The 18,671-nt window shown below is 33.4% G+C and overlaps 1 protein-coding gene across 1 annotated transcript; it reads right to left on the reverse strand.

Moving 5' to 3' along the window:
• Nucleotides 1-472: 472 nt before the first annotated feature.
• LOC133311120 (F-box/kelch-repeat protein At3g27150) lies at nucleotides 473-2,507 on the reverse strand. The gene is made up of 2 exons (XM_061512138.1): nucleotides 2,494-2,507; nucleotides 473-2,053 (listed from the first exon to the last, which is right to left on the reverse strand). Exon 2 carries the CDS (start codon nucleotides 1,977-1,979, stop codon nucleotides 768-770), a length of 1,212 nt encoding a protein of 403 aa, XP_061368122.1. The 5' UTR covers nucleotides 1,980-2,053; nucleotides 2,494-2,507; the 3' UTR covers nucleotides 473-767.
• Nucleotides 2,508-18,671: the final 16,164 nt, after the last annotated feature.

Below are 18,671 nucleotides of genomic sequence, written 5' to 3' on the forward strand. Positions count from 1 at the left end.
AATTTTTTTTATCATTTACCCCCAAAATGAGAGAGGTAAATGATAAAGAAACTTTAAATCAGTGGGATAAGTGATAAAAATAATCTAAATAAGGGTGCAAATGATTCAAAAAAATTTGTGAGGGGATAAATGATAATTAAGAAAACTCTTAAGGAAATTTTTGAAGTTTTCCCTTCTTTTTTTTTGTTGCCCTTAAACTTGGGATGAAAAATTGAAAGATGAATCTTCATCCCAAAAATTTTCATTTTCATTTTTTAAGGAACATCAAACCAACTCTCGGAAATAAGACATATCAGTTTAAATTTCACGGTTCGTTAGTTCATTAAAATTGGGAAATAGTTCTGCTTGAAACTGATCAGAAAGAACTGAAAAGTATTTTAAAGTATGGCTACTCAATCAAAGCAAATGCTTCAAATTTGATATTCCATAACATGATTTGAATTCTTGACATAGATAACTAAATCAGGGCATCAGAACAACAGAAGAAAGAAATAGCATTTGAGCTATGAAACTTCTTCACCAACAATAGGATGTACTAGCCATTTTCAATCAATCCCCTGCTACTTTAAAGTTGAAAGGAACAAGATACATCAACAAGCTTCCTAACAAGATGTTTGAGAAAGTGACAACCACATGTGACATAGGAAAAACAAAGATCAAATAACAGAAGCTTGATGATGTAATTATGGACAATTCCAGAATAACCTGCAAGTTTTATTTTGAGATTGGTTTCAAGCTACTCTTCTTGTTGCTTAAAATTCAGACTTTTATGTTCCCATCACAGCACAATTGCGAATAAAGTGATTAAGCTGGATGCTGCCACATTCAATTTGCTTCCACCGCAATTTTTCAATATCTGGATCAGGGCAACAAGTATAAACAGTCAAGGCACGTTCTGTATGGGAGACAGCAGATGCACCAATAACAAGTATCTCATCACCAAGAGACTTAAATGCCACACCCCAACCTCCTTGAGCATCAGCTCTCACTGGAACCACACCTAACTTCTTCCATGTGTTGCTTCCCTTCATATACACTTTCAGCTCATTGGAAGAAGCATCGAGCGTGTAAAGCTCATTATTAACAACAGCAAGAAGAGGTGGAGATTGTGAAACTGAAAGAGGAATATCTTTACACATGTCAGGAATCAAGTTCCAACTATTTGTCTTTGCATCAAAGAATTCCCCACAAGTGAGGTCCTTCAGATGCTCATCTTGTCCTCCAATGACATAGAACTTGTTATCCATGAAACAACCGGAGCAAAACTTCCTCTTCTGGTTCATCTTGGGAAGAAGTTCCCATGTTTGGCTCACTGAATTGTACTTCTCAGCAGAATCCAAGACATGGCTGTAAGTGTTTGTCTCAATACCACCAGCAACAAAAGCAAAGTTACCACAGGTAGCTGATGCAAAAAGACACCTTGGATTGATCATTGAAGGACCCTTGAGCCATTCATCAGTTTCTGAATCATACCTCCAAATAACAGCTCCATCAATCTCCTTGCCTGAAACTAAAAGATGGGACCCTGCAGTAAATGATTCCTTATCTCCATACTCAAAGTTGTAATCTGATTGAATAGGAGGAAGCTTTCTGCTTGACTTGAAAGGCCAATCCATTCCCCACCAATTGCTCTCACCACTAGCTAACATAAACACAGTTGGTTCTTTGAATCCTAACTCTCTTCTTATTTTATAGATCTCACCACTCTTAATAAGATTCAAGAACCACTTATTTATAAAACACAATTTCCAGTGCTGTGATCTTGGAAATCTGGCCAAGATTGAAGTCTCAAGCTCATCACTGAGACTCACAGCATCATAATCTGCATCCTGAGGTAAAGGTTCATCATCAGCCGAAGAACCATTGCCATCAGAGGGTGAAAATTCGAGAATCCTCATCTTTTTTGCTGGGGAATTCTGATAACTAACCCAAAAGCCACTACCAAAGGTTGAGATGGGTAATGCTTTTTTACTAGTCATAATAGGTCATTTCCTAGCAAACGTTCTTTTCCCTGGTCCTCTGTTTCTTTTTCTCTGAACGTTGATCAGTGAAACTGCAGAAAGAAAATCAAGACAAAATTATCAGCAACAACAGTTACTTGTTTGAAATGTGAGACGTTAAGAACAAGACATGACAGATGCATACATATACAAGTTGAACAAACAGACAAAGAAATCTCACAAACAAGAACGAAAACAAAAAATCTTCTTTATAGGTTAATCAGTACTACCCAAAATAAAAAATAAAAACAGAATAGGAGAGTTTTCTTTGGTTGATAACAAATCTATAAAAATTACAAAACCCAAATGAATATTCTCATAAGCATGAGATAAGTAAGACACTAATTAAGCAAGGCGTTTCCATTTGTTGGTTAACAAAAATTCTAGAAACAAAAGATTGAAAATTTCAGCTAATGTTTGCATAAAAGAATTTAGAACCGAATGATATTGTGTATAGAAATGAATCTCATCCATCTTCAAAAGAGATGCTTACCCCAGATGAAGACCGAGCACAAAAACTAAAAAGCTTCACATCATGACTCATGAGAGGTTGATCAGCGTTCATAGAGATTAAGAACATAAAAAAAAAAAAGACCACAGATTGGTTTAGTGGGGGAAAATAAAGAAAAGTGAAGGTTTTAAGACAAGGGTTTGTGCATATTTATGCAAATATTCAGAACCCGAAGAAAGGCTGCGAAAGGGGAATGGAGAAGAGAAACGCCCATAAGGCAACGTTTTATAAATAATATAAAGACCAAAAGAGAAAGAGAAAGAGAAAGAGAAAGAGAAAGAGGAAAAAGCCACTTGCAAAGGAGAGATGGAGGTGTTAGTAAACCAAAGTCAAAGGTAGCAGTAAATGGAGGGTGAACGTTACAGAATATGCAATCAAAGCAAAGAGAAAAGAGACGTTGGTGGTGGACTAAGGCAAAATAACAACATAGACATGTTAAGTTGAAGTTGAAGTTGAAGTTGCAGAGAGAAACGTAAGAGGAAGAGAGTGAATGAGAAGAAGACAAGTGAGTTGGAGTGTTGAAGGAAGAAACTAAAGCAAAGAAGAAGAAAGAAGGAGAGAGATGCAACATGGAGACACCCACCGTTTGCTGGAAACTTATGCTTAATTTAGTATATGCTTTGCATTTTGTGGATTAAAATACACACAAAAAAACAATAATTTAATCGGTATCCTAACCACAACACCACCACCATAATTTTTTATTTGCCCATTTCAAGAAAAAGGCAAAGGAGCTTTGAAGAATTAAGAGCATTAGAGAGAGAGAGAGAAAGGTGCTTCACGCAGTGACTGAGTTTCCCATGTTGCTACAGGAGTCCAATGTGAAGGATTAAAGAATGCAAATAAAATAATCAAAGGGTTAAGAAAAGGACACGGGTGGGTGGGGCACAGTTTCTCTTCCCTTCTTTATTTATTATTTTAGTTCCATCTTATTTTGAGAATCGGTTGGTGAAGGTGCTCCTTTACAAGAATCGAGAAAAAAGAAAAAACAAGTTAAATAAACAAGAATGTTATATCTATATCCATATCTACATCTAGGTCTACATATGAAAACCTATTACTCAATTACATGTGGTTATTAATAAGTGGAATTCATATTTGCTTCTGTTTTTTTATATGTATCCACCAGTTGATTCATTAGCCGATTAATCCGGTTTATTTTTGCTTATTCACATTTTTTTATAATTTCTTAAAATTTTAATTGTCTAAAATGATTTTTATTAGTTTATCAATTTAATTATTTAAATTTTTTTACTTCTTATACTTAATTAATTAATTACACATTTAATTTAAAGTACTTATTAATAAAAAACCTCATTAAAAAAAGTAATTCTGTTTCTTGTTTAGCTCTTAAATAGCATATGGGAAAATGTTATAAAATAACTAAGTATAAGTAATGAAAAGTTTCATTTATTAATTAAATAGATAAATTAATAAAGATCATTTTAGGTAATTAAAATTTTAAGTAATAAAGAGGAAATGTTATCATACAAATAAGAGTGTCAAAATTTCCAGTCACAAGTTAATTATTGGTTACTGACATTTATCATATGATTAACCTAAAAACAAATTATTTTTTAACAATAAAAAGTCAACGATGATGATACTTTCAAGCTGGTCAATAATAATTTACTTACCTACAACTTAGGTGTATATTTTCAGGCATATCATTAGTGTTAAATTAATATGCAACTTTCCTATAATTTTGATAACTTTTAAATAAATTTATATAAAATAAATTTTGAATTAGATTCGTATAATTTTTTCAAAAGAACTTAATTAGATTTCTATTATCAATCTAAGGGTAAGTGAATTCAGGGAGTCCATTAAAAAGTTAAAATTAAAGAGATCTAGTAAAAAGCACACATTTAAATTTTGTTTTTTTTAAAAAAAAACAAAGGTGCCAATAAATTTTAGAAAGGATTATCATCATTGTGATATTCTTGATTATATGTAATTTTTTCATTTTTTATTTATGTGTGTTTGATTAATTATATTAGCTCTAATGATATAATTCATTCAACCTCCAACGGTGTCTTCAAATAAAAAGCTAAGTTTAATTAAGTTTAAACGATAAATTTATATAATGATAAGAATTTTCAGTATGAGAAGTATACCTTCCATACAACAATAAACAATAGTCTGAAAACATTAATTAGGATTAGATACAATGGTATTAATTCATATTTTGAAAATAAAAATTATTCATTAAATTCTTTAAAAATATATATTAAGTAGATTTTCTAAATGCAATGATATTTAATAATTAAATAGGAAACAAATACTTAATATAAATTTCTATCAGAGGGGTAAATAGGTTATGTTAGATTAGGTTTTGGCCCAACCTACATCTAATCTTGACTTCGACAAACCCTAGAAGTAGATCTTGTCGTTCGTATACATCTTCTCTTTGTTTCTTGAGTCTCTAGTGAGTTATAGACAAAGCTAAATGGCAATTGGCACATACAATAGAGCGGCTTTTTGACTAGTTTGGGATTTTTTCCCTGTAAATTTATGAATTTGGTATTTGGTTGGGAGATATTATCGTTTGGGGTCTTTGAGTGCCGCAGGAGGGACTCAACGACTTTAAATCACGCCCACAGTCCCCACCGTCACTCATGTGTTTTTTTTTTCTTTTCGGACACAGTGCCGCCCCCACCCCCCATCGGCACTAAATTTGATTTTATTTTTTATTACTTAAATGTCGTCCATCCCCCCAATGGCACTCATTTAAAATTACCCTTCTTTTAATTATTTGAGTGTCACCCCCCCTGGGGAACTCGGACGACATGCCAAGTGGCACGACCCCAACCGTCCAAGCCTCTCATTATCCTAATTTTACCTCCTCTCGCTTTCAAAATTTCAGATCTGTAAACATTCTTCTATCTCTTTCTTTTTTCATTTGCAACATTCTCTTCTCCTCTGTTTTATTTCCATTTGCAGAGACATACTCCTTTTGTTTTATTTCCAAAGCAAAAAAGTTGCAAGGCAAGTAAGTTAACATCATTGTCATTTTATTAATTAATTAAAGGCTTTAATGTTCTACATTCGCTTTCAAAACGACATCGATTTGGGTTGAAAAATTAAAAAATTATAATGAAAAAGACTATTATAACCCTGAAATAAATTATAATTACAAAAATATCTTGATTTTCTCTTCAAAACGACGTCATTTTGGGCTCACTTTAGATAAGTTATCTACATTGACTGTAGAAAAAGTGAACCCTTAATTAAAATAATTTAATTTCTTACTTATTTTAGATATTTGACATAATAATATTTAGAATACGCTAGTTTTTTTTTGGTAATCTAATACACTAGTTTTTTTACTAACACAAGCATGTGTGCAATTAATTATATTTATATAGTTGTCATAATAATTAGTCATTGGAAAGTAGTGTTTAATATTTTAATAATATGATTTAAAATTATTAATTTATAAATATTTAGAGTTTCTTTTAACTAGAAATAGTTGTTATAATTTTTGAAATTAATTATTTTGTGTTATCCTAATAACATAAGCATGTATAATTAATAATATATAGAGAATTTAAATAATAATTAATTTTTTATGTTCATGTGTAATTAATTACATTTATATATTCGTTATAATAATTAGTCATTGATGAGTAGTGTTTAGTATTTTAATAAAAAATTAGAATAATTAATTTTTATTAATATTTAGGGTTTGTTTTAATTAGTAATAGTTGTTATAATTTTAAATTAATTCTTTCGTGATATCCTAACATAGGCGTGTATAATTAATATATAGAGATTTTACATAATAAAATATATTGTTTTTTTTTTTTGATAACAATAAAATATATTGTTATGTTGATGTGTATAATGTTTTTATATTTAGATATTTGACATAATAATTAGTCATTGATGAGTTGTGTTTAGTATTTTAATAATATAATTTAGAATAATTAATTTGTTATTAATATTTACGGTTTGTTTTAATTAGTAATAGTTGTATTAATTTGAAATTAATTCTTTTGTGATATCGTAACATAGGCATGTATAATTAAAAGAGATTTTACATAATAAAATATATTTTTATGTTCATGTGTAAGTAATTACATTTAGATATTTGAAACAATGAAATATATTGTAATATCCTAACATAGGCATGTATAATGTTCAGTATTTTAATAATGTTATTTAGAATAAATTATTTGATTTATCTCATTTCTAATTTTCATAAAACATCTTATTGCCTAATATTTTACTGTTTTCTTTCTAGATGTGGGGTCAATTTATGCAATCATATATTAAAATGGTAGATTACATGAAGGTGCTATAGGATGGACATTTGAAGGGCAAACCAAAGGAATACAAATACAATGCAGGTTGAGATTGCATGATTTAAAAATAAAGATTGCGGATAAATTGAAGCTAGGTCCCAATCAATCGGTGTCTCGATTAACCAGCCAATATCATACAATAGAAAAATTTGTTATGCTAGAAATTGCTGATGATGATGATGTTGATATGATGTTCAATCTGTATCTACAACAGTCGCTTCTACAACAGTCTGCAATGACGATGCTTGAGTTGTATGCCGACATTGCTTGTGCAGGCAGTTCTTCTTTGCCTGTTCAGTCATTGGATCTAAATTTTCCATATTCTGATGCTCCGTCAGATCAATGGGAGAATACAGTTGTAGAAAAGAAAGACAGTGCAGCTTACGTGGATGTTAATTTGGGCGCCTCTAATGAAGATGTATATGAAGAAGTTCCTCCTGAGGGTAGTGACTCTGATGAAGGTGTAAATGAAGAAGTTCCTCTTGAGGGTAGTGACTCTAATTGTGATGTGGACACTAATAATGTCAAAAATGTTGTTCCGACTGGTTAGTTAATTAACCTTCTGACTAATTTATTTAACATGTTATATTCATATGTTACTTGAATGTGATAGAGTGCTAGTATGTGTAGGTCAAACTAATACTCCATTCTGGAATGCGAGTCCGCACTATGCTTATATTAATTGGGAACACCCAGATCAAGAACTGATTGTTGATTGGGGGGAATGATGGTTCTTAGCAAATGAGGGATGAATCATATGTTAATCAAGAATTTGAAAGTAAGGAATCGGTACAGAAAGCAATCAAATGTTATTGTATGAAGAATTATCACACTATTACAGTGGAGGAAAGCAAAAAAAAATAAGCTTCTCATGAAATGTGTTAATCATGCTAAAGGATGTCCTTGGAGGGTGCGAGCAATGTTACCGAGATGGAGAGATCGGTGGATTGTTACTAGATGGGGAGGCAAACACACTTGTGTGAACCCTTATCTTTCGCAGGATCACAGACAACTCGATTCTAACTTCATTTGTTCATGTATTCTAGGTATGACTACGAAAAATATGTGTTTATCTAAGAAAAATGGTGATGGTATAATGTACTTGTGCTTAACAGTTGTATTCAACCATTTTTTTATCAGGCATGATTCAGGTGGATCCGTCAATTAGCATTGCACTTGTTTAGGAGAGAATTTCTGGACTTAATGGTTATAAAGTGTCCTATCAAAAAGCCTGGATGGCCAAACAAAAAGCCATAGTTAAGTTGTTTGATGATTGGGAAGATTCATATGCTTATCTCGAAAGGTGGTTAAAGTACGTGTTGTCGTTTCCTCGAGGTTCATTTTACAGGATTGATCGACTCCCGTACATTATAGACGGTGAGCTAGACGACTCTCGTGATATGTTTCTCGTGGTTTTTGGACATTCTAACAATGCAATGATTCCTTCAAATCTTGTAAACCTGTGATACAAATTGATGGCACTCATCTCTATGGAAAATATAAGGGGACGATATTGATTGCAACCACACAAGATGGTAATAGTCGTTCTTCCGCTTGCTTTTGCTATTGTAGAATCTGAGACACTTAGTGATTGGTCGTGGTTTCTACGAAAGCTACGTTTTCATGTGACTAATATGCAAGGTATATGTCTTATATCAGACCGTCACATAAGCATAAAACAAGCAGTAGCAAACAATCCTGATCATTGGGGGCCTCCACATGCCTATCACGTATACTGTATCAAACACATTGCTAGCAATTTCAACCACAAATTCCATAATGTCCAATTGAAGAAGGACTTACTGAATTTAGGTATGATTATAAGACTTATTCCATAATGTATTCGTGGTAGAACTTCACTTTATTTTTATTTTTGTGTAGGGTGCATGGCTTCCAGGAAACATTTTGATTGATTATTGACGAAATTCTGGGATCGAAAACCAGAGATTGCTGCTTCGATTGATGGTATCTCAAAGGAGAAATGGGCTCTTCCATATGACGAAGGGGGTAGACGATATGGGCATATGACTACTAATTTGTCAGAGGCTGTGAACAAAGTGCTAAAGGGATTCCGAAGTATGCCGATTTCTGCTATTGTGAAATTCACCTACAGCAGGTGTGTTGAATACTTTGTTAAAAGAGCAAGTCATGCTCGTCAGGAAATAGCTGCTGGCAACCAATATTGTAAAGTTCTTTTTGAGGAGATGCAAAATAACCAAAAGGCTGCATCTACACACATTGTGCACAGTTATGACCCTAATGGACACAGATTTGAGGTTGAAAAGGCTTTTAATTATTTTACATAGACAGGTGGTCGTGTTGTTTCAGTTGATTTGATCACACCTGGTTGTCAATGTGGAAGGTTTATTGTGTTCCACTATCCATGTTCTCATGTTATTGCAGCGTGCAGGTTCTGAAAGATCGATTTTTATAAATATGTGGACCCGGTGTACTCACTTCAGAACATTGTCAATGCATATTCTGTTGAATGGTACCCGATTGGGGATGAAGATTTTATACCACTGTCTGAAGGTCACATTTTATGTCCTAACCCTGCATCAGTGCGTCTGAAAGGTAGAACAAGATCAACACGTATAAGGAATGAAATGGATGAGCGAGAGTCACAAATACGCAATGTTAAATGTGGCATTTGTAGGCAAGTTGGTCACATAAGGCGTACATGTCCTACACGGGAGTCATCGTCCAACTAGTGAGATAGATTATTGTATATCCAGTACAATAGCACTATGTTTAGTTGCAGTATGAGTTCATTATAGGAGGATAGAATTTGCATTCTCCAATACTAGATGAAAATTCCTAGATGCCATGATAATATAAATGGTCTGAATTTAAAATTCTTGAATAATTATGTGAATCATCGTTGATAATATACTTGTGTTTTTCTCAACACTTAATCCAAGCAGTACCACATTCTTATTTCTCAATTTGTTTATGTGCATTTGAAATATGAAGCCTATGATTTTATTCTGTACATAGAATGCCAATCATTTCAGAATATGTAACACAAATTCCATCTAAGGAAAAGGAAGAATAAGGAAGAAAGATATTTCAATACTACAGATCGAGGTTTTAGTTCTCCCTCAGTTTCTTTTTCTTTTCTTTTATGTTATAAAGAACTGTTAATGAATCAAAATTGCTTATTTTATAATATAAAAAATCACCATGAATGGTATGAAGTGAAACAAACCAAACCATCACATCCTCGTCGCTCTTTAAGAAAGGAAAAAATGCAGGTTCTCAATCAATTAAGATAAACTCAGGCAAATGTTCTATAATTGAATTTGATGTTCTGAAATTAAATTATAGTCAAAGAGAATGAGTTACCTGTTAACAATGTTTGTCTAAGAAATTAGAGGTTGATTCCATCATTAGAGACACTATTGATAAGGTTCTTGTCCTCCGCTTTGGTCGTGCCTCTGCCTCTGTCTGTCTCCAGCTCCACCAAATTGTAGATGGAAAGAAGAAACCAGAGATTAGCTCCCTGTCTGCCTCCAATTTCATTCGAACAAATCAGTTTTTGTTTTTTTCATTTTTCATTCGTAGAAGTAAACGGACATTCACAAAATTAGGGTTTAAAAAAAAAGAGAATTAGTGCCGATGGGGGATAGGGGCAGCTCTTATTTAAATTAAAAATTATATATTTATTGAGTGTCGATGGGGGTGGGGGCGACACTTGGTTAGCAGAGAAAAGAAAACAATTACATGAGTGCCGTGGGAATCCGGGGGCATCATTTAGATACGCTGGGACCCCCCCCGCCCCACGGCACTTAAAGACTCCAAACGGTAATATCTCCCAACCAGATACCAAATTCATAAATTTAAAGGGGAAAAGTCCCAAACTAGTCAAAGAGCCACAATACGGCCGGTTGCTTCTGGGAATATGTTTAGGAGTAGATCGGCCTACTTTTCTTTTCTTTATAATTTGGTTTGAAGTTTAAACTTAGGATTTAATAACTAAGATCGTGATATACTTGACTTGTCTAATGAGGCATAATTTTTATAATAACCTAAATAATTAAATTATGCTAATGAGATTAATGATTAATTAAGTGGCTAAATTTGGTGAAAAGTTTAATTCTGAGTTAAGACATTTTTTAGGCAAAAGTGCAAATATTTAAAGTTTTGAGATAAATTTACAATTAAATAGAATTTAATAAGACCCATAATTAATTAAGTGTGTGACACCTTGCCTCAACCCAAATTGACTCAAAAATCAAAAGTTAAAAGAATCTACGTTAGATATTTTGCTAAAATAAAATAAAAATAAAGACCAATTCTCTCATTTTTCCTCACTTTCTCTTTTCTTTTCCTATAGTACCTGACCTTTCTCTTCTATCCCTTTCTTTCCTTCTTGTTCGACCAACACAATTGAAGGCAAGGAAACCCTCACCTTTTTACTTTATCTTCATAAAATAATTCAGTTTCTTGCTTCATTTTCCATGACCACCATCATCAAAACTACCAAGAATTTAGGAAAGAGAAAAACTCACTCCCTTTGGGTTTGGGCTCCACCTTGGAAAAAAGAAAAAGGGAGGTTCTCCTCCATTAGAGGTTGGAGCTCCACTCTCCCTTAGGGCCCTAAAAGGTTAGAGGTAAGAACTCATGGTTTCCTTTGGTTCATTTTGAGAGTTTCTAAACCCAGGGTCTCATGAAATTTGGGAAAAATATGATTTGTGGGTTGAATGTTAAATTCATAGTTGGTTGGTGTGTATTTGGTATAAGAATATTGAAGGTAGTGGTGATCTTGTGTTGGAACCACTCTTGGAACCCACATTGGGCTAGGGTTTCCAATCATGACTTTTCAAGAATTAGCGGTAAGATCCTTAAACCATACTCATGGAGGTGTAATGATGATTTTGGTTGTGAAAGTGTGAAAGTGTGTTTGAACTTGTTGACCTTGGAGCTTAGAAGAGAAATGCTTGGAAAGTAATCTTCAAAGGTAAATTCTTGGACCATAGGATTAGTCTCACTTGGTGTTCCACCACACTCCTGATTGCTTGAATGAGTGGTTGTTTTTTATAGCTATGATATAGTTGCATTCATATAGATTTGGTGTGCAATTAAGTGTTTGATATGATGTGCTTTGATGTTTTAGCCATTGTATCATGAATTGATTGAGTAGGTTCATTGATCAATAGAATATGTGCATGAACTTTCCTTTGGGGATATTTCCTAAAAGATATGGATCTTGGAAGCTCCACACGGGCACTCACTTTAAAGTATGGCTCATTGGAGTGGTCCTAATGTTCTAGATGCACAAGTTTAATCAATTTATTGCTACCTTATTATTATGCCATGTTCTCTAACCTTTCTTGTAGGAACGTGAACTCAAGGGTGGAGTGATCCTACAAGGATCCTAAGTTTATTGAAATTCATATCTCACCCTGTTTGGGGATCATGTTTCAAGTACCCCAGGGTAAAGAGCTAGTACTTCCAAGGGGAAGGATCCTATGTTGTTCATGAGAGCTTCATTTTGGTGACTTGGCATATTTTTGGGGATGAAATACATTATAGGACTATTTTTGAGTTATGTATTTGAACATGAGCATATATGTATCATAAATATGATCCTAACTTGTATATTTGAAAATAATGAGTCAAGTGTTGTAAGGTAATGATGTTTTGGTACCAAACATGTTTATATCAATGCCTTTGTGATGTATTTGATGGCTTGAAGCCAAAGACATTCGAATTTTGTATAATGACCTTGTAGGATGAATTCATGGATAGATTCCCTTGGAAATATGTGTTTGGTGATTGATTTCATGTGTATGAATTGTCAAATGGTCGATTAGGTGGGAGGAGTTATACTAATGCTCAAGAATGAGGGCTAGTACATTAAAGAGGGTGTAAAGAACCAATTCAACCCAAAAGATTAAGCTAGTGGGTGGGACTACATTAATAATTTTATATATCTCTAATACGTCCCCTAACACGAGAGCCCAATGGGCTTAAAGGGTGGACAATGCACAGATCCACCTGCCTGAGCTAAGAAATTCCACAAGAGAAAGTGGGGGCGGTGAAGATCGAACCTGTGACATCGAGGCTCTGATACCATGTAAAGAACCAATTCAACCCAAAAGCTTAAGCTAGTGGGTGAGGCTACATTAATGGTTTTATATATCTCTGACAGAGGTCCTATGGTTACTTAGCGTGTCAAAACACGCTCAATGGGCGTTATAACATGCTATAGCAGGAAAACCTCCCAAAGTTTCTGTCTGGGCGCACTTTAACGCACAAGTTGCGCTCTTTAATGCACTACAACGTGTATGTAGTGCGTTTTAACGCCCTTTAGACGCATTTTAACATGCTAACCCAACAAAGTTATAATTGTTCCGCGTATTATAGCTCAATATAAGGCGTTATAACTCGCTAGACCAATAAAGTTTTTTCATCTTTTACACCTCCAATCTTGTGTAGGCCACTTGACATCTTATAGGACCTCCCAACCTAAATTAATCATTATAACAAATGAGTTAGACGTTAAGGATCATGGAATGAACTTGTTTATGTAAAAGAAAAAGTTTATCCGTATTTTCACCATAGTTATCATTCGTTTCACGATATTTATACTTTAAGGAGTTGTTAACTAAGTAATTTAAAATTAATTCGAGCTATGTTTAATACCATAATTAAGTTAATACACAGGATGTACATAGGGTATTACAATTTTGAACTATGAAAGTCACTTTTAGGGATGACCTGGATGTGTCCCTTAGCTGGATGTAACAATTTTTAAGATAAAGACTCAATTTTTTGTTCTTTTAGGGGATGATTGGGTCTGTGCTAGAACTAGGTGTGGCCAGTCTTTAGAATTATTACCTAATTTTTTTTTTCTCATTTTACTCGGCATTGTATATCTAGTGTGTGCCCTTTTTTAAGATTATTGTCGAAGTCTTCCTTTTGATGTGTACCCTTTTAGAGAATATTATCGGGGATTCTTTCAATTTTTCTTTAATGAGAACCGAGATCATTTATAACTCGTGTGGGTTCATTTGCACATTAAGGGAAGCGAACCCTAATCAAAGTGTACCCATCGAACTAAATCAAGCCAACTTATGTTGGGAAGGAGTTGTGTTGTGACTCTTGTTCTTCAGAACCGTGACTTGGTCGAACGAGTAACCCTCAAACCACAACAAGTTGGGGGCTAACCAAACTTGTTGGTTGTGTTTTGGTGTGTTTTTCGAGAGTTAGTACACTGGACATGGTAAATTTGGAAAACATTATAAAGTTTAGGTAAAAAAAACATTTGAGCATCATTGTATAAATGAATGAAGAAGAGAGAGTACAGGGGTAAATAACTAGGGCTTTACCCAAATATTGGTATTGATAACCAAAAAACATTTTCTCTGGTGGCAAAATTAAACACTATTGAAGTGCTCTTGTCCATTGCTATTAACCAAGGTTGGCTAATCCATCAATTAGATATAAAAAAATATCCTTTTAAATGGAAATCTAGTAGTAGAAGTGTAAATAGATGAACCAAAGGAGTTTATATTAGAAATAAGTCAAAGAAAGAGTGCAAACTCCATAGATTCTTATATGACCTTAAAGAATCCCCAAGAGTATAGTTTGAGAAGTTTACTATGATTGTAAAGAGCCAAGGAGACTACTAGTGTCAAACTAATCATATTTTTTCTTAAATCTAGCCCAAAGAAATTGATGTCTATTTTAATTATGTGTGTTGATGATATTATAATTGTAAGAAAATACATTATTGAAGAGATCGAGAGGTTGAAGTTATCTCTAGTAAAAGGATTTCTAGTGTAGGACCTTAGCCCACTTATAACTAGAGCTGGCAAAATGGGCCGAGCCCGCCGGGCCGACACACCCCGCCCGCCAAACGGGGCGGGGCGAGCTGAGTTTCTCAAACCCGCTGCCCGCCAAGCCCGCCTGGGCTGATTTTTTTTTTTTTTTTTTTTAATTTTTAGTGTAAAATGTCACGGGCTTGGCAGGCAGCCCGCCCTGCCCACCCAAACGAGGCGGGGTCGCCTGAGATGTCTAGCCCATCTTTGAAGGCGGTGCGGGGCAGGCCAACCCGCTTTTTGGCGGGCTTTTGGTGGGCTGGGGCGGGGCGGGGCGGGAAGCCCGCTTTGCCATCTCTACTTATAATATGTGTCTTTTAATATACAAGTGGTTGATGTTCTCACCAAAACCGTGGCCAGAGTCAAGTTTGAGTAGTTAAGTTGAAATCCACATTTAAGGTATCTTCGCAAAAAAATCAGGAGCACATTTTTCTCCTATTATTTCTCTTTCCGACTCTCATTTTATTGCCTTGCAAATTTGGTTTTATCAAGAGTGCATTTTTCTCTGTTCCTCTGATATTTTAATCGGTTCATTGTTTTGTGACTAATCTGATTCGAGATACTCCCGGAATTAAGGCATTAAACTCTTCCTAAAAAATAATATTGAAAAGGATTGAACACATGTTCTCACCCCACCTACTCAGTTCTTTGGCACCTGCCAACTGAACTACCATTATTTGGTCCATATTCCTCTCTCTTGTAATGACTTTATTGCCATTATATTTGATTTTTATTTGCATCTTTATTCAAATTTTTTGTTTCCATTTTTAACAAGTTGTCTTTGATAGTCCTTATTTTATATTATATATTTTTAGTTATTTCCTGTTCTATTTTTTAATTAATTCGGGCCTACCCTAATTATGGCTCAAACTACCTACTCATTCTGTAATTTTTTTCTCAGACAAACATAGAGTAAACACCAAAAAATATTTGATCTTTTTCTTCTACCTACTCTAAAATCCTTTATTATCACCTCTCTATGGTGTGGAATTAGGTCCTCTTCATCTGAATCGAGTTGCCTGAACAAACTACAGAAGATAATGTCCACTCAGCTACCTTGATTGACCAAACTTCATGGTGGTTCTAGAGATGGCAATAGTGCTATTATAGTCCTGATTCCTTCTTCAAGGTCTTCGTCAGAGAAGAGAATGGGGAATCTCAAACTTAGATGTTTGCTGATTAGAAGAAGTCCATCCATGCAGAGGTGGTCGTATGACACTAAAGTGTTTCTTCCTAACGGGGAGAGATTGTCGTCCATCGCGAATCCACCAAAAATGATGTGGACAACATGCATGGGAGCCTAGAAAATGGGGTCTCATAGAGATGTTGTCACTTGTGTTGTTAGGGTGAGAGTAAGAGTTTGACTCTTCCCACTTATGACGCAAAGGTTCTATCTTGAAGATTTGATAGAGAGTACATCGTCCAAATGCTGAAAATGTGTGATGATTTTTAAATCATTCCTATTAGACAAGGAGTGATGTGCACCTATAAAAATGTCAATGGACAGTGGTTGAGGCAACTTACTAGTTTGATCACTCTGCCATGTTATTAGTCAAGAATAATTTATATAATGTATTCCAAAAAAAGAGAGAATAATTTATATAATAATTAAATTTACTTTTAAAATTAATTGTTTACTAAGAGATATACTTAAGATAAATGCTAGGATAAAAACATATTACAAATGATAAAAAAAAATACGAAATTCAATCTTATTTATTATAATCAATTAACTAATATGTAGGATAATATTAAATTTATAAATTTCTATAAATATTATAAAGGGTTTAATATTTCTGTTTTTGCAACAGAAAAAATTTGTCTGTCATACTCAGATAAAAGTGAGTGGTTCCCACTAATTTATTCTCTTTACAATGGAACTCACTAACCTTTCCGTTTTTAATTTGGATGGAATATTTTCCGTCGAAAATTTGGACATATAATTATATGAGTGTGGTGGAAAAAAAAATTCTGCAGCAAAAGTAAAAATATTTTTCCCTATCATAAAAATAAGTATAATAAAGTAGGTGGGTTTATAATTTGCCAAACGAAAAGGGAATAGACTTGTTATGGATATATATCATATCCTAACTACTTACCTATGAATTCACTAAAGGATAAATACTTAATTATCCTAAAAATATCAAGCAACAAAGCTACTCAAGATAGAGTCTTTATCTCAACAGAAAGGAAGTTGAATCCTACTACAACTGGGAGATCTACATAAACCCTAGAGGTAACCCTTATAAATAGGAGGCTAAAGATACTAGGTACACACTTTTTGACCTATTTCCTATTACTGCCAACACTGTACACACCCACGTCTTGGCTATAAGCCTATTGCTTGTGTGCAGTAATTGGGATACTGGCTACAAGCCAACCAAGATACCTATCTCTAGGGTATCTCTGAGCGCATACCATACGGTATAGCAATACAGTCTTCTAGGACCTAACAAGATTAGAGAATGATTTACCGCTGGAGCATATCGTAAGCATCAGCAAACTGAAATGCCTATAAATTAAATAAGTTAATTCTATGATGATACAAAAGTCTCAACTTTTTTATTTTTATTTTTTAAAATGCCTCAAATTTATCGAGCTGAAACCTTAACAGCTCAAGTAATTATAGTTACTCATTTTAATAAATATGTTTTAACATTTTTTAATTACTTTTTATACCCTTATGCTCAATTAGCCGTGAATTAGGCACTTAGAAGCTGGAGTAAGATTGTCCATCCAAAGATGTTCACGAAAAAAAAATTATATAAAAAAAAAAATATATAGGAAAGAGAAGAGAATGAAAATTTGAAATAGTAAAAGTGTCAATCCAAGGAAAAAAAATTGTCACGGTGCATTCAATAGTCGATAGACAAAAATATTTCATTTTAAACAACACAACTTTGTGTCATATTTATTGATTTTTCACGTTCTATTTCCTCAACAATATTCTTTTTCTTCTCTTCTCCTAATATTATGGAGAAGATGGAATATAAAAAATAAAAAAAAATATATCAAAATATAGTCATTTTATAGAGAGGGAGTATAAAAGACCAGCAAATATATATCAAAATATAGTAATATATAAAAGATCAACATTGTGTACTTTAAAATAATAATTGTTTGTATTTCCAAAAAAAATGATAATTTTTTTTCCTTAATAGAAGTAACAACTATTGTTTTTTTTTTTAAATGTTTGGTTAAGTAAAATGAGGGACTGCCACGTGGGATCAAAGATAGTGATTGTATTAAAGGGTTTAATATTTTTCATGTTATAGGATGCAACATGATAATACTAAACCCTTTATTAAAGTATAATAATAGGTTTATCATAATGTTTGTTACCGAAGAAGTTGGAGCTTCAATGATATAGTCGTCTCCCACTATCAAGTTTATCAGCAAACGTGCATTATTTCCTCAAAAGAAGTAATTGACTTCCTGTACGCCGCCTATGTATGAATAATAATAGATGGAATATTTCATACTCACACAGCTTCATAATCTTTTTTTATGAAAATTGGCGTTGAAGAATTCAATCACATAATTATTATCCAATTCTTGCACACTTTGAAAATTTTCGAACAAATAAATTATTGAATGGTTGGTACTTTCAATTTATTCGTTTTAGGTCTTTTATATTTTATTTATTTTAAATCTTCAATTTACTAACTATATCCAATGTTATGAATGCATTATTATTATTTTCCAATTAAACCGTGACTAGTTATGTTAAAAAAGAGAGAGTAAGAAATACAAAAATTAAAGAAAAGTGAATGATTTAATTGAAGAAACTATATAAGTGGAGTGGATTTGAAAGATGTTTATGGTGATTTAAGCATAAAGATTGTCCACAGAATTAAAGCGCACATAGTTAAAGATGTAAAAAGAAATATAGAGACTAATAAAGCTTTGAAATTTGATGATGTCCCCGTCAAAGTGCGAAATGCTTAAGGAATGTAACAATAAGTTGGCAGAATAATTTTTTTATCAAAATTCTTTGAACTAATAAGATGGCATTATTGTTATTGCA

Source organism: Gastrolobium bilobum, unplaced genomic scaffold (assembly GCF_033153095.1).
Source record: "Gastrolobium bilobum isolate Gb01-03AN ecotype WA unplaced genomic scaffold, APGP_CSIRO_Gbil_v1 utg2457, whole genome shotgun sequence".
Taxonomy (NCBI): Eukaryota; Viridiplantae; Streptophyta; class Magnoliopsida; order Fabales; family Fabaceae; genus Gastrolobium; species Gastrolobium bilobum.